This window comes from Equus caballus, chromosome 4 (assembly GCF_041296265.1).
Source record: "Equus caballus isolate H_3958 breed thoroughbred chromosome 4, TB-T2T, whole genome shotgun sequence".
NCBI lineage: Eukaryota > Metazoa > Chordata > Mammalia > Perissodactyla > Equidae > Equus > Equus caballus.
Window position 1 is genome coordinate 84058849 of NC_091687.1, and position 21891 is coordinate 84080739.

The window sequence follows — 21891 nt, forward strand, 5'->3', positions numbered from 1 at the left end:
GCAGAAAGGGGCAGGTCAGGGAGCCCTTCCTGCATTTGCGTTACAACCAGTTAAATCAATTTTATGGCCCACTAATAGTTTGTTACCTGTAATTTGGAAAAAAAAAATGCTGGGAATAAGCCTACTCAACATCACTTCTTGAATAATCTTGCTCACAGTTACCCTCCATTTGTGCCAAAATGCATAGAACTACTTAGGTCATATTCAGTTTTTGCTCTGAAATGCTCTTTGTAATTAGACTTTGGCGAGAAATGTCAGCATGGAGGGGCTAGCTGAGCTCTCCTGCAGAAGGGTTGACTGAGTTCTCCTACTTTCTTTAACTAGGAGCATGTGGTCTCTGTTGAGGCAAAAAATCAGTAGCCTGCCAATCTATGGGTAGAGATAAAGAGGCATTTTAATTGTAAATACAACTTTTACTGAGTTTCTGCAATTTGAAGTGAATTTTGCTCGGTATGACTCTTCCTTTTCTCATCTCTCCTTGTTCATTGACCATTCTTTAAAGGAAACTTAGATTACTGCTGATGCGGGGTCGGTGAGCCAAGGAGTCGAAAGAAAGAAAGATTTCTTGGACTCTCAAGATCTGGCAGTAATGCTGTTTTATTTAGAGAATAGTGAGGAATGGCATGGGGACAGGACCCACGGGCAGTCAGAACTGCTGCTGCCACCGGCTGCATGGGGCCAGGACCCATGGGAAGTCAGAGCTGCTGTTGGCATGGGGAGCTGCTGCTGCTGCTCCTCTGCTGCCAACATTGGTGGAGAGTAAGGCTAAATTTAAGGCACAGGTATGTGAGTTATCTCTTTACAAGACAAAGGGAAGAATATGTAAAAAGAGTTGTTAAAATGACATCAGTGCCGGTAGGGTCTGGTTATTGGGTGGTCCTATAACTTTTAGATAAGAATCAAACCGGATTGAGTAAATGGCAGAAGTCACCGCTTAAATATTATCTTCAGCTAAAGACAAAGGAGGATTTTGAGGGGATGTCAGTTACATGAGGTTGCCAGACAGTAAACAATTTAAGTTCTTGCCTTTGGCATTGATTCAGACTTTCTAGAGATAAAGTCACCTCCCTTCTTCCTGGCACAGAGAGGAGGCATCTTTACAGATGGAGGTTTCCCTCACAAAGGTAAATGTTTCCCAACAAAGGGCAAGCAAACTCCAGTCTTCAGAGCCTGCTTCTCATCTGCAGTTTTAAAATACACCAGCCTAAAATCCTCATCAATTGCTATTACCCCCAAACTTCTCTGTACTGTCAGTATCCATGGTAAATACTTCTTCAGAGTTTTTGGCCTAGGAGTCCACAATCCCTACATTATTCTAGAGATGTCCTTAATCAAATTACGTATCTTGGCTTTTATCACTCCTGTAGGTCAAAAACAATTCTCTCCACACCTTAATACAGCTGTTTTTCTGATAGTTTGGGGTAAATGGACTATAATAAGTAAGATTTAATAATATAGAGAGTCCGGGGGAAATAATACTGCACTTCAGATTTACAGAGCTTCTTGTGAAAAATACTTCGTGGTTATCATTTCACACATCATCCCAGCATCCTCAGGAATTAGACTGATCTAAGTATTACCAATACATTTTTAAAGAGTTAAGTGATATCTGAAGAATGAATAATTTGAATCCTCCAGCTGTTGCATAATAGAGTTAAAAATGGAAATAAAGCCTCTATCCTTTTCTGGATCTGGGCTCCTTAATCCCTTTAGCCATGAGTTGGAGCCATGAGATGGAAGACTCAGTTAAGACAGAAAAAAAAGGTTAAAAGTGAATTTAAGAAGAGGAGAGGAAAAGACCTTGTAAAGGGAGACACCAATAAATGTTTCCAGCACTGCTGTGGCACAAGTATTCTAATCTCGGACTCTATTACACCATTAGCTAGAGAGAATGGTGGCAGTTGGAGGCAGTTGAGAGAATTAGATGAGATTAGAATTAGAGATTTTTTAAGTCCCTGCTAATTGTAACCTCTGAGATACATCTTACTTTCCATATAACAAGGTAAGGTCAAAAGTAGCTATTGTTACTGAAGGTTGATAATTGTTACCTCCTAAACTCTTCATCTTGTTAATGTTTAAGATAGGACAAATTGGGTTTAATGCAATACATGAACTTGTGCTTTGGGAGAATGGCAGGAAATTAAAAGTCATCTAGTGAAAGTGGAAAAAAGGAAGAAATAATTTGATCAAGGAATTAACTGATGGATAGACAGTTCACTCATTCACCCACTGGATTAAGTACTTATGGATCTCCTACTCTGTGCCAGGCACAGTACTGGGAATTGGGAACACAACTGTGAGCTTAGAGTCTAGGGAGGGAGACAGACATGTTTCAAATTTGAACATAAACTGAGTAGTGCTAAGAAATAAGTACAATTTTTTGAGAGCCTTGATACCTTTAAAATAGTCTTGGTGGCAATCAGAGATGAGCACTTCAATAGTCAGATCTGTTTGGAAAGGCTGCACAGGGGGAACCGTGACTGAGAGATATATCTCTAGACTCCAAATAGAGACTAGAATAAATCTAGGGCAAAGAGATTTATACCAGAGGTACAAGGCAGGATCCCAGCGGAATGATGAGAACCTGCCATCATAAAACTCTTCTTCCTCAAAAGAATAGGAATTTTCATGCGGATAATGAAAGATTTGGGTTTTATTTCTCTCTAGATCCTGTCTGAAATGCTGGCCTAGACTGAGTTGCCACGCATTCCTTAGAAGTGGAGAAAAAGATGAATATGCTGGGAAGACATTTGATTGCTTGAGACTTCAGCCATAGTTTTGCTTTCACAAAAGGTACATTCTTAAGGTAGACTGCAGAACATGGCTTTTTAGGAAGATAAATATTAAACACTTAAAACTGACAAGATTTTTGAACCAGTCCTTTAGTTTAAGGAAAAATTCAATCTGCATCATAAGTGCTCCATTATCTCTATAGGCTCCAGATATCTTAAATAGATAAGAGAAGAAATGCCTGGGCTGGCCCGGTGGCATAATGGTTAGATTCATGTGTTCTGCTTTTGCAGCCAGGGGTTCAGCAGTTCAGATCCCGGGCACGGACCTATGCACAGCTTATCAAGCCATGCTGTGGCAGGTGTCCCACATATAAAGTAGAGGAAGATGGGCACAGATGTTAGCTCAGGGCTAATCTTCTCAAAAAAGAAAAAAAAAAAGGAAGAAGAAACGTGTTATTATCTTTTGAAACTAAGCTCATATCTTTTTTTTAAATAGCATTTATCTTCAGCATTATTAAATGTGTTTATTACATTTGATGCGATTGAGTCCCTATTGCCTTTAGACAAAGGAAGTTCAGGAACAGATAGGTGTTTTCTGTTTGTGTGATACTGTGGTCGCCATTTGGATCTTTGCTATAATCCCGTATGTGGAAGATTTAGTAACTATGACTTTGACAATTCAGAGAAATAAAAACCAAAAGTCAAGCGAAGAGAAACATTGGTTATTGCTAATAGAAGACCAATTGCAAACTCATAGCCCGTGTTATATACTATTATACTTTTGTGAACTTCGTTATTCAAGGCACCGGTGATAACAGAGGTGTTTGTTCTTCCTCTTAAACTTTGACTTGATTGGTACTAAGCCCTTTTGCCTATTCGTGCTAGGCAGCTGAGCCACTGCCATTACAGAACTAGGACTGGTCCTGCGTTTATGATGGTGCAATGTTGGGTTGCCTGCAAGTCAGGCATCACTGAGCTCAGCCTGGAGTTTGACCAGTGGCATGTAGACAGCATCACTAGCAAAGCTATTGCTTTTTTAATTAGCCTCTGGAATTCAGAGACTCTTCAGGACTTTATTCAATTATTCAATTACTTAGTTTCAGTCATATCCGGGTGTGTTGGTGCCTCATGCTTGGCTCCAACTTCTGAGTCATGTTTGAACTCTGTGGCTTCAGGATGCTACTCTTCGTTTTGTGTTTGGACATCTTCATTTTAAAGCATCACCATGAACCATGATTTTAAGTTTACTGAAATTCAAAGTAGAGTTCAGATCCTGGGGGTAGACATGGCACTGCTCATCAGGCCATGTTGAGGCGGCATCCCACATGGCACAACCAGAAGGACCCACAACTAGAATATACAACTATGTACTGGGGGACTTTGGGAAGAAGAAGAAAAAAAAAAAGATTGGCAACAGATGTTAGCTCAGGTGCCAATCTTTAAAAAAAAAGAAAAAGGAGAAGAAACCAAGGGAGGGGAATAATAATGATAATAACAATAAAAGAAGAGGGAAAGGAAAAAGGAGTTGATGGAATGCCACCAAAAATGGTATTAACTTCTCTTGTTGAGTTAAATTTACCATATCTATTTCTCGCCAAGTTATTTATAAAATATCACAGCTTAACAAGAAATTTCCTAGAAAAACATCTTGCTTGAAGGGTCCTTTCTTTCCTGAAAATGTGTTTAAATTTTTCCTTTAAGAGAAGAAACTTGCACCTGGATTTTTCTCCCTTGGGGAAATTATGTATCATTTTGACAAGTGGAATATTTTGAACTAAAGGCAGTCAAGACCCAGCAGGCTCAAGACACTTTTACCTCGCCCTTAAAGAATTTAAATTGGGGGCCTTTCCCATAATAAGAGTTATTACCAGCAATAACTTTTTATGACCCATCTGTATGATAAAGCAAAAATCTAATTACTACTAGGCCAGCCCCGGTGGCCTAACAGTTAAGTTCGAAATATTCTACTTCAGCAGCCCGGGTTCGGTTCCCAGGTGCAGACCTGCACCACTCGTCTATCAGTGGCCATGCTGTGGTGGTGGCTCACATACAAAATAGAAGATGTTTGGCAACAGATGTTAGCTCAAGGTCAATCTTCCTTAGCCAAAGAAAAAAAGAAAAATCTGATTACTGAACATCTGCTCTTCTTGTCATCCTGTGAATTATCCTACTCTCCTCAGAAGCCCCAGGCCCCTATTCTATTCCTTGGCTCAAGATGGCATAAATACCTCATTTTACTTTTCTGTCTTGGAACCTCTCATGTATGTGGCGTTCCCATACATATGCAATTAAATTTGATTTTCTCCTATTAATCTTTCTCATGTGAATTTAATTCTTAGGCCAGCCAGAAGAATCTAGAAGGTTAGAGGAAAATTTCTTCCTCCCCTACACTGTTCCTTATTATTTTAGGCAAACATCTTTACATGTTGCTTAATTATCTTTATAACTAGCTCTGTTATCTGCATAAATTCCCTCAGACTGAAATACTGTATTTATTTAAGTCATTATATCAGCATTGGGTATTGAAGTTATTTTTCACATTTTCCTATTTCATAGATGGTACAATACATAGTAGAGAATACTACATATGTGAATATCTCTACCTACCTATATAGTTTTAGACTAAGCCTCAAACAAGGGATTCCCAGTTCAAAGGATTTAGTTATCGTGTGTTCTGTTGATAAAATTCCTTTACAACAGGAATAAGAGTAATTTAAATAGGATTTTGGATGTATTCAGATCTTAAGATTTTAAGTCTATTTTGAGATAAAAGAATTTTTTTTAAAGGGTGTTATGAGTTGCCAATGCTCTAGGAAGACATTAAATCTACAGCCTTCTTGCCTTGCCACTACTGAAGATGAGTTGGGTGCCCGAACTGTGAAAGGGTTTCTAGTAAGTATCATTGTTAGGGGTTGGGGGGATTTCAAAAACTTAGCAGAAGTGCTTTAAGAAGAAGTTATCCAGACAATGAGCAAAGAGGACATTTGGAAAGGGATCAAGAGATATGATTGAGTACAGACCTTATACATATTAGTGGAGAGAGAAGGTCAGATGTTAATTATGGGGACTTCAGTCAGATAAGATTTTCTAGGGAGTTGAGGTTCTTGTGTAAAATCCTCTATTAGAGGCTCTAAATAAAAGGAAGATGCTATTTTAGATGCTAACCTCTAGGTCTGCCCCCAATTCCGTGCCCTAAGGCTTTGTTCACAGATGTACACTAAAGAAGAGAGAGTTTGTTTCATCAAAAAAATGTATATATATATATATATACAATAAATACATAAAAATCAGTATCTTTTACTTAGTGGGTTCACCTTTCCTTGGCAAATTCAATAAAATGTGAATTCTCTGAAATATACTCAATGATTCTTTGATCTCACTGATGTTCTTCGATTCTATTGCTCTTCTTTATGATTGAACAGAATTAAAAAAAAATCATTTCTTTTAGATTTAGATTTCTCCGGATATTTCTTATTATCATTAATAAATCAAAATATTCTCACATGATTTAGGAAGTTAAACCATATATATTAGTGTGCTTCCAAAGGAAAATAGTCTTAGAAAAAATTTCATTCTCTAAGCACGGAACTGATTTATTGTGTTCCCGTTAGGCATTGTCCATTGAGCTGAGAAGAAGTTTCACATGGAGAAAAAAAGTCAAAGGATAAAATAGTTGAAATGGAGTTGAGAAGTGAGCCCCCCAAATTTAGATTTTTAGATATGTAAGAGACTTTAAGTTATGTATTCCAGAAACCTAATGCAAGAATCATATCTACAAGATTCGGACAAGTAAACATAATTCAGAGTTTTTTGAATTGTTTATCTTATGATATTTCACTAGCAGATGTCCTAAAACAAGAGGATTCTAATGACTTTGCCACCATTTTCATTTTTGAATTTTTTTTACTCATACAAGACACGGGGCTTACCAGACGTTACTTTTTGATTTTTTAAACTGCATTTAAACTTCGTGGAAATAGATAGAAAAAGGAGGTGGTGCCAATGCTTTAAGGTTGATTTAATTTCTTACATTTATTTTTGTTTTATTAGTTTAAGAATTAAAATAAGATAAACTTTACTGCTAATATAAATTTTGACACATTTACACATGTATATATTTATAAATGAATATGCTTTATCAGATGTGCTCAAAAAAGTTTAGAGATCATTGGCTAGCAGTTGGATGTATACTTCGGATTCAGAAACCTGAGTTCAATAACTATATACCAAAATGACAACACCTTTCATGGCTAAATGTTGGGGATTTGTGAACACATCTGCTGTAAAAGGATGTCTTGTTCAGTGGAATTTTGTTGAAGCCACATCATCAAAATGGTACTTGTTGAGACAAGAATATTTTCTCACATTGAGTGGAACATTAAAAACAAATGAACTTTACCATGTAAAATTCTGTGGGGAAGATAAGACTTTTCCTTTACTCTCTCTGGTTCTGTGGCTGGGCTTGAAAATTAAACTGAGCAAAGATAGATTGACAGGAGAAAAGTATAAAAAAGTTTATTTAGTGTTAATATTTTTACACAGTGTGGGAGGATTTATAGAAAATAAATGAAGACCCAAAGAAACAGATAGGCCTGAAAGCTTATATACCATTCCAACAAAGAATGATAAATTCCAGGGACTGCCTAGTGGTGTAGTGGTTAAGTTCATGTGCTCTGTTTTGGTGGCCCAGGGTTCGTGGGTTTGGATCCTGGTTGTGGACCTACACACTGCTCATCAAGCCATGCTGTGGAGGCATCCCACATATAAAATAGAGAAGGATTGCCATGGATATTAGCTCAGCAACAGTCTTCTTCAAGCAAAAAGAGGATGATTGGCAACACATGTTAGCTCAGGGCCAGTCTTCCTCACCAAAAGAAAAAAAAAGAATTATATATTCTGGAGGTGTGACAAAAGAAAAAGGGTTGTGAACTAGGGGTGGTAAATTGTGGGAAAGTGATGAGGAAATGTATGGGGGAAATTCACAGAAGACAAGGGTATTATCTTGGGGTGATTTCCCCACCTCCAGAGATAAGAACGTTCTTTTCCTGGTACTGAAAGGGCGTCTTTCTCAGGGGAAATTTTATGTCCTGCTTTTTGGTAGAAAGGGAGAGGTCAGAGAGCCCTTTCTGCATCTGCTGTTTTTCAAGTGCCTTAGGCTCAAAATAACCAATATGCCAAAGTGGCATATTTTGGGGTGGAATGTTCTAATCTCCTTCTATTCACACATACACAAAAGTAGAAGAAATGACCTCCATGTATTCATCACCCAGTTTCTATAATTATTAACTCATGGCCAATCTTTTTCACCTAAACTCAAATCGTCCCCTTCCTCCGCAGGTGCCATGCCACCTTCCCCACCCCCCACCCTGCCCAATTATTTGGAAGCAAATCTGAATGGGACATATAATGACATCTTAAAAACAATTTTTTATGTTTATATCAAGTGTCTAGGATATTTTACTTTTTTGAAAAAATTTCACATCCATTATCTTTATCGTTACAGCTACTATTACGGTTTTAACTATTCTTCTTACAAATGGAGAATTATGGGTATCAAGAAAGAGGTGAGTAGTTGTCTTTTTGATGTACTTTGGTTCCATCTAGCTGTTCAAGCCAGAAACCTAGGAGTCATAAGTTACCCCCTTCCTTATTCTTTCAAATGCATTTGGTGACCAATGGCTGTCAAATCTTGTCCTCTTCCCGGCACTGTCACTCTTCTACTCTTCTATTTATTTACACAACTTCTACTTTGTCCCTCTTTAATTGTGTCTTGTATAGAGTGGTTATAATAATCATTCTGAAACAAATTTGATCATGTCACTATCCTAACAACATAGTCTTTTGGGCCTGGTATCCCTGATCGACAGCCCCAAGCCCTGTTAGATGAAATTTTCTTTTGTTTTCCCCTCACGATGTTAGAACAGTGCCAACATTTAAATGTATGGAGATTTTTTCCATATTTAAAATTGATATGCCCACATTTGGATAACTGACATAGTGAAAATTAGAAGATTTGGCACCATTCCAAATACCTCCAGCAAAATGGCGGATCTATTTTTAGGACAGGACATGAGATTTGACTTTTGCTATAGTCTCACACACGTTGCCTGCCTAAGGGCTGCAAACAGAATTCCTGGTACGGAATCTGAGTCTCCTCATTGCCCACGTTATCTTTCCTTTTCAGCTCCTCCAACTTCTCCCATAATGGATTACCGACTACATCACCGGATCTATTCTCCTCTGTGTCTAATCCTGGCCTCTATCCCCAGCCCCCACTCCTACTTGGGTCTCTCCAACTTAAGTATCGTTCTCTGCCTGGAGCCACATCTCGTCTACTCAGGTGTCTTGGGTGTTGGTGCTCATGGTGCTTTCGGCATATCCTAAAACACCATTATTGTGCTCTTCACTTCTGGCTATCAATGTTTGAATTTCTTATACCTGTTAACAAGTGTATACTGTCTTCCTTTTTTAAAAAAAAATTACCGTGCTTCCCCAGTACTTGACAAATTCTAGAGGTTCAATGAATGTTGGATGAATGATTGACTGGCTAAAATATCTTTAGACAATAAGACCCAAGAGAATTGAGAGGTGCTCAGGGCAATTAAGATAACAGCCAGCCCAAATATAGTCTTCGCTACTCATGACGGTCTGGGCTTATGCTACTTCCTCTAACTGGGTCTCAGAAGTGAATGTTGAGAATCCCTAAGGTTCCACTGATGGTCTGAAAGGAATTGATTTAATTCTTTGACTTTAGTCATAAAGCTATGATCTATGATTTCTGGATCTTGCCTTTGTACTTTAGATCTGAAAATGTTTCTGTCTCCTCTCTTCTTTTTTCCCCCTCACTTATATACTAACACTTACTCAGTCTCTCAGCTGTCTGTCTCTTTGCCTAGAGAAATTAAATTCCTTTAGAACTCTTGCCTCTGGGACTCAAACCTGCTTTCAATTTCAAGTTCAAGCAAGTCTTCCTGGCCTGGTGTCCTTTTGACTCTGTCCATGGCCTTGGCTCACACAGATACCAACTGTCTCGTTTTGTGTGAAACAGTGATGTTTGTGGAGATTATATTGATAAGCATTAGGTGGCCCATAGGTTGGAGAATTTGCCTTTTCTCCTTAAACCCTGAAGTCCCCAAGAAGGCTCTATTCCATAGAATGAGTCTGGAAGATGTGGGTTCTGGTTCAGGCTCTGTCACTAGTTTGGTGTTCTCAGGGTTGGGTAAGAGTTACATTATAATACCTACGGGTATACCAGTCTTTCTCTTGAAGTTGAAACTGGTTTGTGGAAAGAAAAGAGACTTGTAGGAACTATAATCCTTTCTTTTACCCTTGATGATTATAATGAGTTTCCTAGGGCTGCTGGAACAAATTGCCACAAACTTGGTGGTTTAAAACAACAGAAATTTGGGGTCAGCCCGTGGCCGAGTGGTTAAGTTCTTGTGCTCTGATTCGGCAGCCCAGGGTTTCACTGGTTTGAATCCTGGGCACGGACATGGCACCGCTCATCAAGCCATGCTGAGGCAGCATCCCATATGCCGCAACTAGACGGACCCACAACTAAAATATACAACTGTGTACCTGGGGGCTTGGGGGAGAAAAAGGAAAAATAAAATCTTGAAAACAACAGAAATTTATTTTCTCACAGTTCTGAAGGCTAGAAGTTTTAAACTAAGGTGTTGGCAGGGCTGTGTTCCCCCTCAAGACACCAGGGAAGAACTTTTTCTTGTGTTTTCCTAGCTTCCGGTGGCTTCTGGTAATCCTTGGCATTCCTTGGTTTGTAGCTGTATCACTTCAATTTCTGCCTCGATATCCACATGGCCTTCTTTCCTGCATCTCTATGTCTTTGCATTCTCTCCTCTTCTTATAAGGATACCAGCCATCGGATTTAGGGCCTACTCTAAATCTAGGATGTTTTCATCTCAAGAAAGTTAGCAAGTTATATGTGCAAAGACTCTATTTCCAAATAAGGTCATGCTCTGAGGTTCAGGGTAGAAATGAATTTTGGGGGATACTTTTTAACCCATCAGAGGGTCTATCCTTTGTATGTCAACAGTCTTATTACTTTTTAAGTTAGAAAAATTTAAATTCACAATTTTCAAGGATAGAAGTATCCATTCTTTTTTGAAGAGGTCTGTGGGTAGAGATCTTCCCAATAGGCTCATTCTACCCCATGTTTTTCTTGATAAAATGATCATGTGGAAATTAGATTTGAATGTTAACTTTTTCAATAAGCTGAACATTCTTCCCTGAGACATAAGGAAATCTAATCCTTTCTTTATTCCATTTACTTCTCCCACTCTCTGCCATTCAGGCATTGCTATCAGTAACTGGTAGTTGAATGGAATTCATTTTTTCTTCCAATATCACCTTAGGTGAAGATTTTCTAGGTCCTGAGTAAGGAAATTTATTAGGGCTTAAACTATAAAAATCTTTAGGTAATTTGCTATGGTAAGGATACACTTTCCTGGGAAGAATGGCACAATGCCATGTACCTTTACATAGCAATAAACTACTAATCTAACTAAAAAGAGGTTCTTGTTTCCTCCTGGAATCACAGAATGTTTAAATATGTCTTCTTGTAGGTAATTTTTACAAATACCAATGTTAAATAAGACAAAGCTTAATTTCTTATCCTTGGGTCAGACCATTTTATTGTACCATAAAATGTGCCATAACTCTTCAGTTTGTGACAATCAGAATGATAACACAATATCACTTCTCAAAGACTATATAATACCAAAATTCAAATATTGCTTTTATTAAGCTAGGCCAGAACCAATCCTTAGTGGAAGATGTAAATTAGTAAAATGTTTTATTAACTTTAGACATGAGAGTACACTACTTTAAGCTATGACTGAGCAGGTTCCAAAGAGCGCTCAGACTTGTCCTTTGGTAGGAGATTTTGGTTGATTCAATAGTTTCGAGCAAACTTTCGACTTATTACCTCAGGCAGAAGTTGACTTTTACTTCCGCCTCTCCCTGTTCTCCTTCACAAAAAAGGTAAAACTTTACAATTCTATGAGATTGCTGTTTTCAGTATTTAGCAGACCACTAGAGAGTGGGCTTTCAAGAAATAGCAAAGAAGAACGAGAGGTTTGACTTGGACTTTATTTTCTTTCAACAGGCTTTTGGGAAGGCGTTGCTTGGTACAGCATTCTGCACGACTGAGAAGGCAAAACGAACAAATAGCTGCATTCACCTCTCTGCAGGCTCACGAATGATTTGGGAAGCTGAGACAAACGTGAGCTGCTATATAATTTGTATCATATACAGGAGGAGATAATTGTATTGATTCAAACATAGGAGGAGGTCCTCCCTCTTCAAAAATTGAATTAAACTGGGGCCAGCCTGGTGGTGTAGTGGTTCAGTTCACATGCTTCGCTGCAGTTGCCTGAGGTTGGAGGGTTCGGATCCCAGGTGCAGACCTACAACTGCTTTTCAAGCCACACTGCGGCGATGTCCCACATAAGATAGAGGAAGATTGGTACAGAGGTTAGCTCAGCAATAATCTTCCTCAAGCAAAAAAAGGAAGATTGGCAACAGATGTTAGCTTAGAGCCAGTCTTCCTCCCCAAAGAAAAAGAAAGGAAAAGATTGAATTAAACTGCCTACACTTAAAGTTGAGAACTTCGTAAAGCTTACAATCTCTGATACAGAAATGTAGTGTAACAATACATTCTCTATTTCTTCTTTTTTCGGTTATAGATGAAGCAACTTGCAAAACATTCCTGAAATACAAAGAAGAATAATATTTAAATGTAAATCATCGTTATACCTCTTTATCCATCAGAGTGGCTTCGTTCGACCCTCTCTCTTCTGTGCTTATATCTTGCATCAAGTATTGGATAAAAAAAGTGTGTAGGAAGAAATAAGTGATTTTCATAGTCATTACTCTTTGCAATGGGAGTGCTAAGGATCCAGCATGGCTTTGTTGGGTCCAGTGGAACATCACAGGTGGTGTTCACGTTCCTTTTGATTCCGTGTTGCTTGACTGTGGATTTCAGAGCACCCCCTATCTTCCCAAATACTCCTTTTCTCTGGGCCTGGAATGCCCCAACTGACGTTTGTGCTGAGAAGTTTAATGTGTCACTAGATCTGAGGCTCTTCTCTTTAGTAGGAAGCCCCCGAGTAAATGTCACAGGACAAAATATTACGTTATTTTATAGTGATAGACTTGGCTACTATCCTTACATAGAAGCAAAGACAGGCAAACTTGTGAATGGAGGACTCCCCCAGTCGGGATCCTTACCAGGTCATTTGGAGAAAGCTAAGGCTGACATTTCCTATTACATTCCAACAGACCACGTGGGCTTGGCTGTCATTGACTGGGAAGAGTGGAGGCCTACCTGGGTAAGAAACTGGCAAGCTAAAGATATTTACAGGCAGCAATCTATTTTGCTGGTTCAGGAAGAAAATGCACAACTTAACGTCACTGAGGCCACCAAGACGGCCAAAACAATGTTTGAAAAGGCAGGAAAGAGTTTCATGCTAGAGACTTTAAAACTTGGAAAATCACTTAAGCCAAATCACTTATGGGGTTTTTATCTTTTCCCTGAGTGTTACAATCACTATAAAGGATCCGATTACAATGGAAGTTGCTATGATATAGAAAAGATAAGAAACGATGGACTTGACTGGTTGTGGAACGAAAGCACTGCCCTTTACCCATCTGTTCACTTGAATAGCAAATTAAAGTCTTCTCCACTAGCTGCACTCTTTGTCAGGAATCGTGTTCAGGAAGCCATTCGAGTTTCTAAACTTCCCAGTGCTGAAAGTCCACTTCCCATCTTTACATATACACGCCCAGTTTTTTCTGATAAGCCTTCAGAATATCTTTCTCAGGTAAGTGAATCAAGGCATAAAGCCTATGAAAGAGTGTCTACAAATGATGTTTAGGGGAATTTAACATCATGTTTGAAAGGAATGAAATTTAGTTTTCAGTATCCTTCAGGAATATGCACACAGGTAGTTCTGCATCACTATATGAATGCAAAATAAGAATATACTTCACTTTTAATGTCATCATATAATATCTTAGCAACCATGGAGAATTAGGCAGTATTGAAAAAGTGTTAACTCAGTTCCCTTTTTTTTTCTTTCGTGGGAATGCTCTCTTGTCAATAGAGGTAATTAAAATAATAATAAGGGGGGAGAGCAAAAGAGGTGATCAGGCTCACATGTGAGGGGATGAACTATCATTAGTTTTTGGGTGGTGAACATGATGTAATCCTCACAGAATTCGAAATATATTAAGATGTACATCCGGAAAAAAAAAAGAAAAAACACCCCTATGCTTTAAAAAATAAAAATAAATAAATAAATAAAAAAGAAAAAATAATAATAGAAAATCTATTTTTGTTATAGTACGGCAGTGACTATGTAAAAGATAGAAATAAATAGTGGGGAAATATTTAAACTATTGTTGTTGTGTCAGCATGCTTAGCTTGGTGTTACTGTCCTAAGTGTAACATTTCATTGAGTTGTTATCTATTAACTCCTGCTATCACATTTGCCAGGATGACTTTGTGAATACAATTGGTGAAAATATTGCTCTAGGAGTCTCAGGAACTATATTCTGGGGAACCTCCGATTTAAGCAGCACTATGGTAAGTTGAATTGATAGGAAATGGATGAGAACATTTCTACTTTTAATGTTTTAACAATGAGGATTGTTGTGGTATTGAATAATAAAATAATTGCTGTGCTTGGCACAGACTGATAGGTACTCAATTAATACTGGCTGAATTAAACTATCGTTTGTGTGGTTATGTTGTAAGGCAGAAAATATTGTACCTGTTTTCCAGTGAGGAAACAGAAATTCAGTTAGATTAATTGAAATTCTCTAGCCTATGTGGCTAGTGAGTAGCAAAGACAGGATTACAATCTCAGTTTTCTGAATCCGTGTTTGGTGTTTTTTCTACTACACTGTGCTGTGTCTCTTCTCAAAAGAGCTCCAGCTAGTCAATATTCATTCATTCATTCTTCCTTTCATTCAATTACTGTTCATTAAGTGCTTATCTTATGTATTAATTTAGTCATTTAATCTCCATGACTGTTTAGTACAGGAGCCAGCAAATGCTGGCCATGGGCCAGATCTGACCTACTGCTTGTTTTTGTACAGCTCCATGGTCTAAGAATGAGTTTTTACATTTTCAAATGGATGAAAAAAAAGAAGAATGGTATTTCATAACACTTTAAAATTATGTAGAATTTAAATTTCAGCATCTATCAGTAAAGTTTTATCGGAACATAGTCATGCTCATTCGTTTAGATGCCTAAGGCTGGTTTATACTACAAGGAAATAATTGAGTAGTTACAGCAGAGACTGTATTCTCCAAAACCCCGAAATATCTACTAATCTGTTACTTTACAGAAAGTTTGCTAACCCTTGGCTGATTGAACGCCTGTTATGATTAAGTGCTAGGGAGTTGTTTAGGTACTAGAAACATAGCGTTGAACGAAAAGTCCCTTCACCATAGAGCTACATTCTTGTAAGTGGAAACACAACATAAACAGGTATGATATGTCAGGTAGTGATAACTGCAATGAAGAGCAGTGAGGCAGTGTAGGCAGAAATGGAGAGTGATGGAATGGTGCTATCTTACATGGGGTAGTCATAGAAGGCCTCTGGTTGGGCGCTGTTGGAGCACAGACCTGATGGAAATAAGGGACCAAATCTCTGGACACATGGAGATGGCAGTTGCAGTGGCCTTGAGGCTGGAATGAGCTTTTGAAGAAAGAGGGAGAGGTTTGACTGGAATGCCTGGGCAAGGAAGATAGCGGTAAGACGTGTGGTCAGTAAGATAGCAGAGGGTCAGAGGTAGGGCTTCGTAGTCCATGAGGGGGCTCTTACTCTGAGATGGAAAGCCACTAGAAGGTTTAAGGAGAAGAGTGGTAATTTCTGAAGAACATTTCAGAAGAGCTACGTAGTTGAATTGAGAATAGATCTTACAGAGAAGAGAGCAGGAGCAGGGAGAGGAGGCTGTTGATGGCTTGGACCTCAGGGGCCAGCACGTATTTGGATTTTGAATATAATACGACAGCAGAACTAGAGGATGGGCTGAGGGGTTGGGTGAGTAGGTTGGATAAGAGAAGTGATTAAAATAATTCCGAGGCTTTTAGCTTGAAGTAGTTGCCATGGAGCTGGCAAAGATTTTAGGGGGAGTGGTTTGAAGGGGCAGGGAGTTTTAAGGGCTAGGGGAGGGAGCTGCCTAGGCAATTGGGAGTTGGTTTTGGAAAATCCTACTAAATTGTTCAAAGGGAGAGGAAAAGAAACCTTTCTTTTTGTCCTCCACAGGTTAGATTTAGTAGCGTCTATTTCAAGTAAAATTTTTAAATAATACTTGTTTTATTAGGAAAAAATGTTTATTTTGTTCTATATAGAATGAATTTTATTCCTTTTCTCCTAACACCTTTTCTTTAGCTCAAAATCCTTTCACTATCATGATCTAACCCTTTTCTCTCTTCCTTTCTTTTCATCCTTGTTTAATTCTCTGTAACAGGTCTTTGTCCCTCACCTCTTCACTCCTTTTCAAGAGTAAAGCTGTCACATGGGCACTGCTGAATTGGAGCTGAGCTTTTCCTTCTCTGATGGATGTGGAATTACTAGTGACGTATGCGCCATGGAGAATGTCTAATGAAGCTCATGGCCCAGAGGTCTGATCCTAGGATCTATAGCAAAGAGAATTTATACTCTAAGATCAGAAGACAGTTTTTGATCTTTTTCCTTTCAGATAGACTAGCCATATTTTTACTTCATTTATAAAAGTACTTAACAGCAGTCACCTTTGAGACATTCTTTCAAAGTAGTCTAGGCCCTTCTACCTATTTGATATAATTCTATTGTCTCTGGTTTGATCACTAATAAAGAGAAATAACAGAAAATATGAGTTTAGAGAAAAGCGTATGTTCTTTAACAAAATCTTTCATATGTCAGAAAATTATTTAAAAATTATACTTCTAAGTAGATTTCCAATTTTCATTAGTTGTTTTCTCAAATCTATAAACACCTTTCTCAAGAGTCTTATTAATTCTATGATGGAACCATTTATACGTTCTCCACAATAGTTCCCTTTTTTTTTAAAGAACTGAGAACTCCACCCTTACTGTGATGAGAATGAATCAGGCATTTCCCAATTAGTAGGATAACGTGACGTACTATTTAATTGTCACACTTGTTTTTTTATTGCACTTTAATCTTAGATTCACATTCTTCTACCATGACTTCCATATTATTCATACAGGGACAGTCCATCAACTTTAACATGACTATTTTCTACTTAATGACACTGCCTTGTGGATTCTTTTCTAAAGTTTCTGCCACCTTTCCCAACTTATGATTTTGAATGCTCGTTCTGTCATTCCTTCCACTTTTTTCTATGTCATTTGTAATCAATTGAGTCACGGATTATTTATCCTGTTTCCTCTGATTCATTGACAGCTTGAGAAACTGGTAATTGCAGATTTACTTGCAATGACTGGAATTGACTTAAAACAATTGTTATCAAATGTAAGCAAACCATTTTGTTCTATTCCATTTTATTAGATCCAGGAGTGTGACAGAGCCAGCTCCTACTGGCCCCAGCTCATGAGACCTGACTGTTAAATATTCAGAAATTTTGTGAACTGGTTGTAAAACACAGCCATTATTAAGAATTAAATTATAAAAACTTAGAATAAAATAAATTGTTAAAAATAGTAATAAGTACTCAAAATATATCACTTATTTACTTCATTTTACTATTATCCATACTGTTAGGTCATTTACATCTATGGTGTCTATATAAGTGGAAATACTATATAATGGTGTGCTGCTCCATACCATGCTACCATCCTGTGTAATGGTGGGGTACTTGATTCCCAATTCTGCATTAAGTGATGTCAGGTTGGTGGCTTAAAATTGTCCATGGTAGGAGTATTCACACCATGGATATTGACAAATGCTATAACCCAGGCCTTATCCTTTAGAGAGCCACTTTTATTTTGTTTTATTTTTGTGAGGAAGATTGGACCTGAGCTGACATCTGTGCTGGGCTAAAATCTGTGCCAATCCTTCTCTGTCTTATGTGGGATGCTGCCACAGCATGGCTTGACAAGCAGTGCCAGGTCCACACCCCAGATTGAACCTGTGAACCCCAGGCCACCAAAGCAGAGTATGCAAACCCAACCACTATGCCATTGGGCCAGCCCCTAGAAAGCTAGTTTTACATCTTTCCAAAGACCCTGCCTTATGTAGGCTAATGATTCTCAAACTATTCTCATTCTTTTACTCTTCTTTTTGCCTAACACCTATTTCTATGAACAACTGCAATGTCATCTGAGCTTGTTGTGAATTCTCATATATCCTCGGCACTGGGGATTCAGTGTTGAAGAATATGGACAGAGACCCTGCACTCATGGAGCTTATATTAAAGTTGGAGGGATAGAAGTAATACATAAACAAGAAAAATATTTTATGTGATAAGTGCTATGCAGAGAATTAAAATGGAGAGCTGTGAGACAATAGACAGGAAAAGTGTCTGAGAAGGGTATTGTCTAACTAAAGATGTGATCTGAAAGACAAGACAGAGTCAATCACGTTAAAAATTAGTGGAAAGAGCATTCCAAGCAGAGGGAACAGTTAGTGCAGTTTGAAGTGAACTGGCCATGGTGGGGAAACAACTAGTATGTCTAAGGCGGAGTGGTGAGGGAAGACCGTAGGAGAGGAAGGAAGGACTACGCCACATCAGGCTGCATGCAAGTTGAGAGAGGTTGAATTTTATTCTAAAAACTATGCAAAGGTATTTGAGGGTTGAGAAGAGGTTTTCTATCATTGCCATAAAAATTACAGCGAACAATGATTTAAACAAGAGAAATTTATTATCTTACAGTTCTGTGGGTCAGAAGTCCAACATGGGTTTCAATGGGCTAAGATCAGGGTGTTGGTAGGGTTACATTCCTTTCTAGGGGAGGATCCTCACTTGCTCATTTGGGTGGTCAGCAGGATTCATTTCCTTGTGACTGTGGCAACGAGATCTTTATTTTCTGGCAGGCTGTGGCTAAGGGTCATTTCCAGCTTCTAGAGGCCGCTGCGTTCTTTAGCTCATGACTCACTCCTGTATCTTCAAAGCCAGCAATGCTGGGTTGAGTCTCCCCTACCTTTGGATTTGTCGTCCTTCTTCCATTTAACTTTGTTTTTATCCCCGTTGGAAAAGTTTCTACATTTCTAAGGTCTCATGTCATTAGATTGAACCCATACATATTAATTCAGCATAATCTTTCCATCTCATGGTCCATACCCTTAATCATACCTGTAAAGTCCTTTTTACCAAGTAAGATAACATAGTTCTAGGTTCCAGGGATTAGAGTGTGGACATCCTTGGAAGGCCATTATTCTGCCTACCATCAGTGACATCATCTCAAGGAAGGTAACAAGAAATAGATTCAACTGGAAGCTGCCAAGATTCCTCAACTTTCCTGCTGATCTCCCACCACCGCGTCTGTTGGTCAGCTGAAGGACTAGGACAGCCAGCTCACTCAACGGAACTGCTGATCATGAAAGAAAGTGACTGTCTTCTATGTTTTTAAAAGGACAATGTCCCAGTTTTAGAATGTACCAGTCTCAAGATGAATCATTTTAGTTACTCATCACTCGTACTCTGCCGAATAAGCATATTGGTAAAAGAATTGTCATAACCATAATTTCAACTATACATAACATTTAATATAAAGTATACTCAGTTGACCCTGTTTAGTTGTTCTGAGCTAGCAATTTAGAAACCACTCTTTCCAATGCTGTTTAAACTTGTGTGACAAATGCGATACTTACTACATTTATTTATAATTTCTTGAGGGCTAACCAATGATGTGGTGGGCCCTGGGCTAAGCACTTATATACTTAGTATCTTTTCATCTTCACAACAACCTTATGAGGTAGGTGCTATAATTATCTTTACTTTACAGGTGATGAAGCTGAAGCATAGCCAGGTTAATTAATTTGCCCAAGGTTACGTAGATAGGAAACTAAGACTTAGAAAGCTTGAGAGATTCCCAAGTTCACACAGCTGGTCATTAATGGAACTGGGACTCCAATTAGGGCAGATGGACCCATGAGCCTATGCTCTAACTGGTGTACGATCCTGCACCCCTCTCCATTAGTTTCTGGATTACTGAGGAAGACCAAAGCTAGGGTATGTTAAGCCTCAACTCTTCATGTATTCAGTGACATGAGAAGGCGTGTGAAACTTACGAATGCTACAAAAAAGAGTTGGAATAATCTTTCTTGTTAAGGTAAAAAAGATAAAATATTTCCTACCTCTTGTTGGGTCTATTTTTTCGAGTTTCCTTAGAAATTGCTTATTGCAGTGAATTAATTCACATGTGAACTAACTTGGACCTTGATATTCTGACCTTCTTATAATTTTACAGCAAACTTGCACGGCCTTAGACAATCACATGAAGACCGCACTGAATCCTTACATTATCAACGTCACCCTAGCAGCCAAAATGTGTAGCCAAGTGCTTTGCCAGGAGAAAGGAGTGTGTACAAGGAAACATTGGAATTCAAGTGACTATCTTCACCTGAACCCAAAGAATTTTGCTATTCAAACTGGGGAAAATGGAAAATACACAATACATGGGCAACTCACACTCGAAGACCTGCAGCAATTTCCCCAAAAATTCTATTGCACCTGTTATGCCAACACCAGTTGTGAAGAGAGAGATAATATAAAAAACATTGGTGCTGTCAATGTATGTGTTACTAACGATATTTGTATAGATGGCTTTTTAAACTCAAAACCCGGTGATCAACCTCCTGGCCCTTCATCCTCTACACCACCTGCCACGGTGTCTCCATGTGTACATGGGAAACATCCCAAGGGGTGTTCCAAAGTCAGGTGTTCCGGGCAAACTATCTCCAACAATGCCCAAGGGGGCCGTCAGAGTGTTTACCGGAAAAATACCTCCAGTCGTTTATGTATTCAAAACAAGATAATTAAAACAACCCCTTCGAGTACAAGTTCAGTGCTTATTAAATTTCCTGTCTACATAGTTTATGTTTTGATATATTTTCCATTTTTAGATTTAATAATTTATCTAGCTTAAATTATTTTTTAGGCAAGTGATAATACCTATACACTGGAAGTTTTATATTTGAAATGTAAGTCAAAACTCGTAGCTAAGATAGCACTTTGGTATTTTGAGCAAAAATTGCTCTTTCATGATCAAATTGAACTTGAAATTGTTATTGATTGATAAACAAAGGATGCTGACTAGCACTTTAATTTTACAAAATCGTAGTCAGGACGCTGTTACTACTAAATCCAGTGATGCTACATTTTGCTTTTGAAACTCAAAGTAGAATTTTGATTGTTTAATATAGTATAGAATTTGTTTTGTAAGATGATATCCAATTTTGTATTTTCTAACTGGCATGAGTCTACAGCAAGTATTTCACATACTGGGAATGTATAGATAGAACTAAGAGATACGTGTTATATTCTTGGTTCTATCAACGATGATTGTAAGGCCTAAAACACTTGGAGGTCTAGTTTTCTTCTGAGAAGGTGAGCATTTGAATAATGCCGATTTACTGCAAATGGATGTCTTTATAAGTAGTTTGCAATTTGTAATAAAGATGTCAAGAAAATATTAAGGTGAAAAATCTTATCTTTTAAAATGTAATATCCTAAATGTACTAGTCTTCCTCAAGCACAGAACAATGGTTTTAGTTATTTCCTCTTGATAGTTTGTTCAAGTTCTGTTTTATTAAAAGATAATCTTTAAAAAGCGATTATCCTGTCAACTTTTGTATGTGGTTTAATGTCTTCAGAATTCATATATAAACTATTCTAATTTTCTTTTCACTTTTGATCGTCAAATTTGACGATCTTGTGTAGCTAAAATGCCTTATTTCATCTAAGCATCCATTCATATCCTTCATATAGAATTTATTGAGGGTTTATTCTCTCCCAGCCTCAGTATTAAGGGTCACAGATTCAAGGTGACGTAGCATGTTTCTTGCCATCAGTGAGTTTGTTGTGTAACATTGAAAGTGGAACATTACGACATAGTGTGTGATAAATGCTATGAGAGAAGTTCAGCATGTTCTGGCATACAAACGAGAATTTGGGAGTGTCAGAGAAGAATTTCAAGGGTTACATGAAAGAGATGTTATGTCC

The 21891-nt window shown here is 38.1% G+C and overlaps 1 protein-coding gene across 2 annotated transcripts; it reads left to right on the top strand.

The window, feature by feature from the left end:
- The first annotated feature begins 1480 nt into the window (after nucleotides 1–1480).
- LOC111773095 (hyaluronidase PH-20-like) lies at nucleotides 1481–21499 on the top strand. Of its 2 annotated transcripts, XM_070265007.1 has the most exons (7): nucleotides 1703–2002; nucleotides 2668–2793; nucleotides 8236–8296; nucleotides 11857–11973; nucleotides 12437–13573; nucleotides 14248–14337; nucleotides 20138–21499. In XM_070265007.1, exons 5-7 carry the CDS (start codon nucleotides 12632–12634, stop codon nucleotides 20813–20815), a joined length of 1710 nt encoding a protein of 569 aa, XP_070121108.1. In that variant the 5' UTR covers nucleotides 1703–2002; nucleotides 2668–2793; nucleotides 8236–8296; nucleotides 11857–11973; nucleotides 12437–12631; the 3' UTR covers nucleotides 20816–21499. The 2 variants fall into 2 exon arrangements, with proteins under 2 accessions (XP_070121110.1, XP_070121108.1); XM_070265009.1 differs by lacking the exon at nucleotides 2668–2793 and having other exon boundaries at nucleotides 1481–2002.
- The last annotated feature ends 392 nt before the right edge of the window (nucleotides 21500–21891 follow it).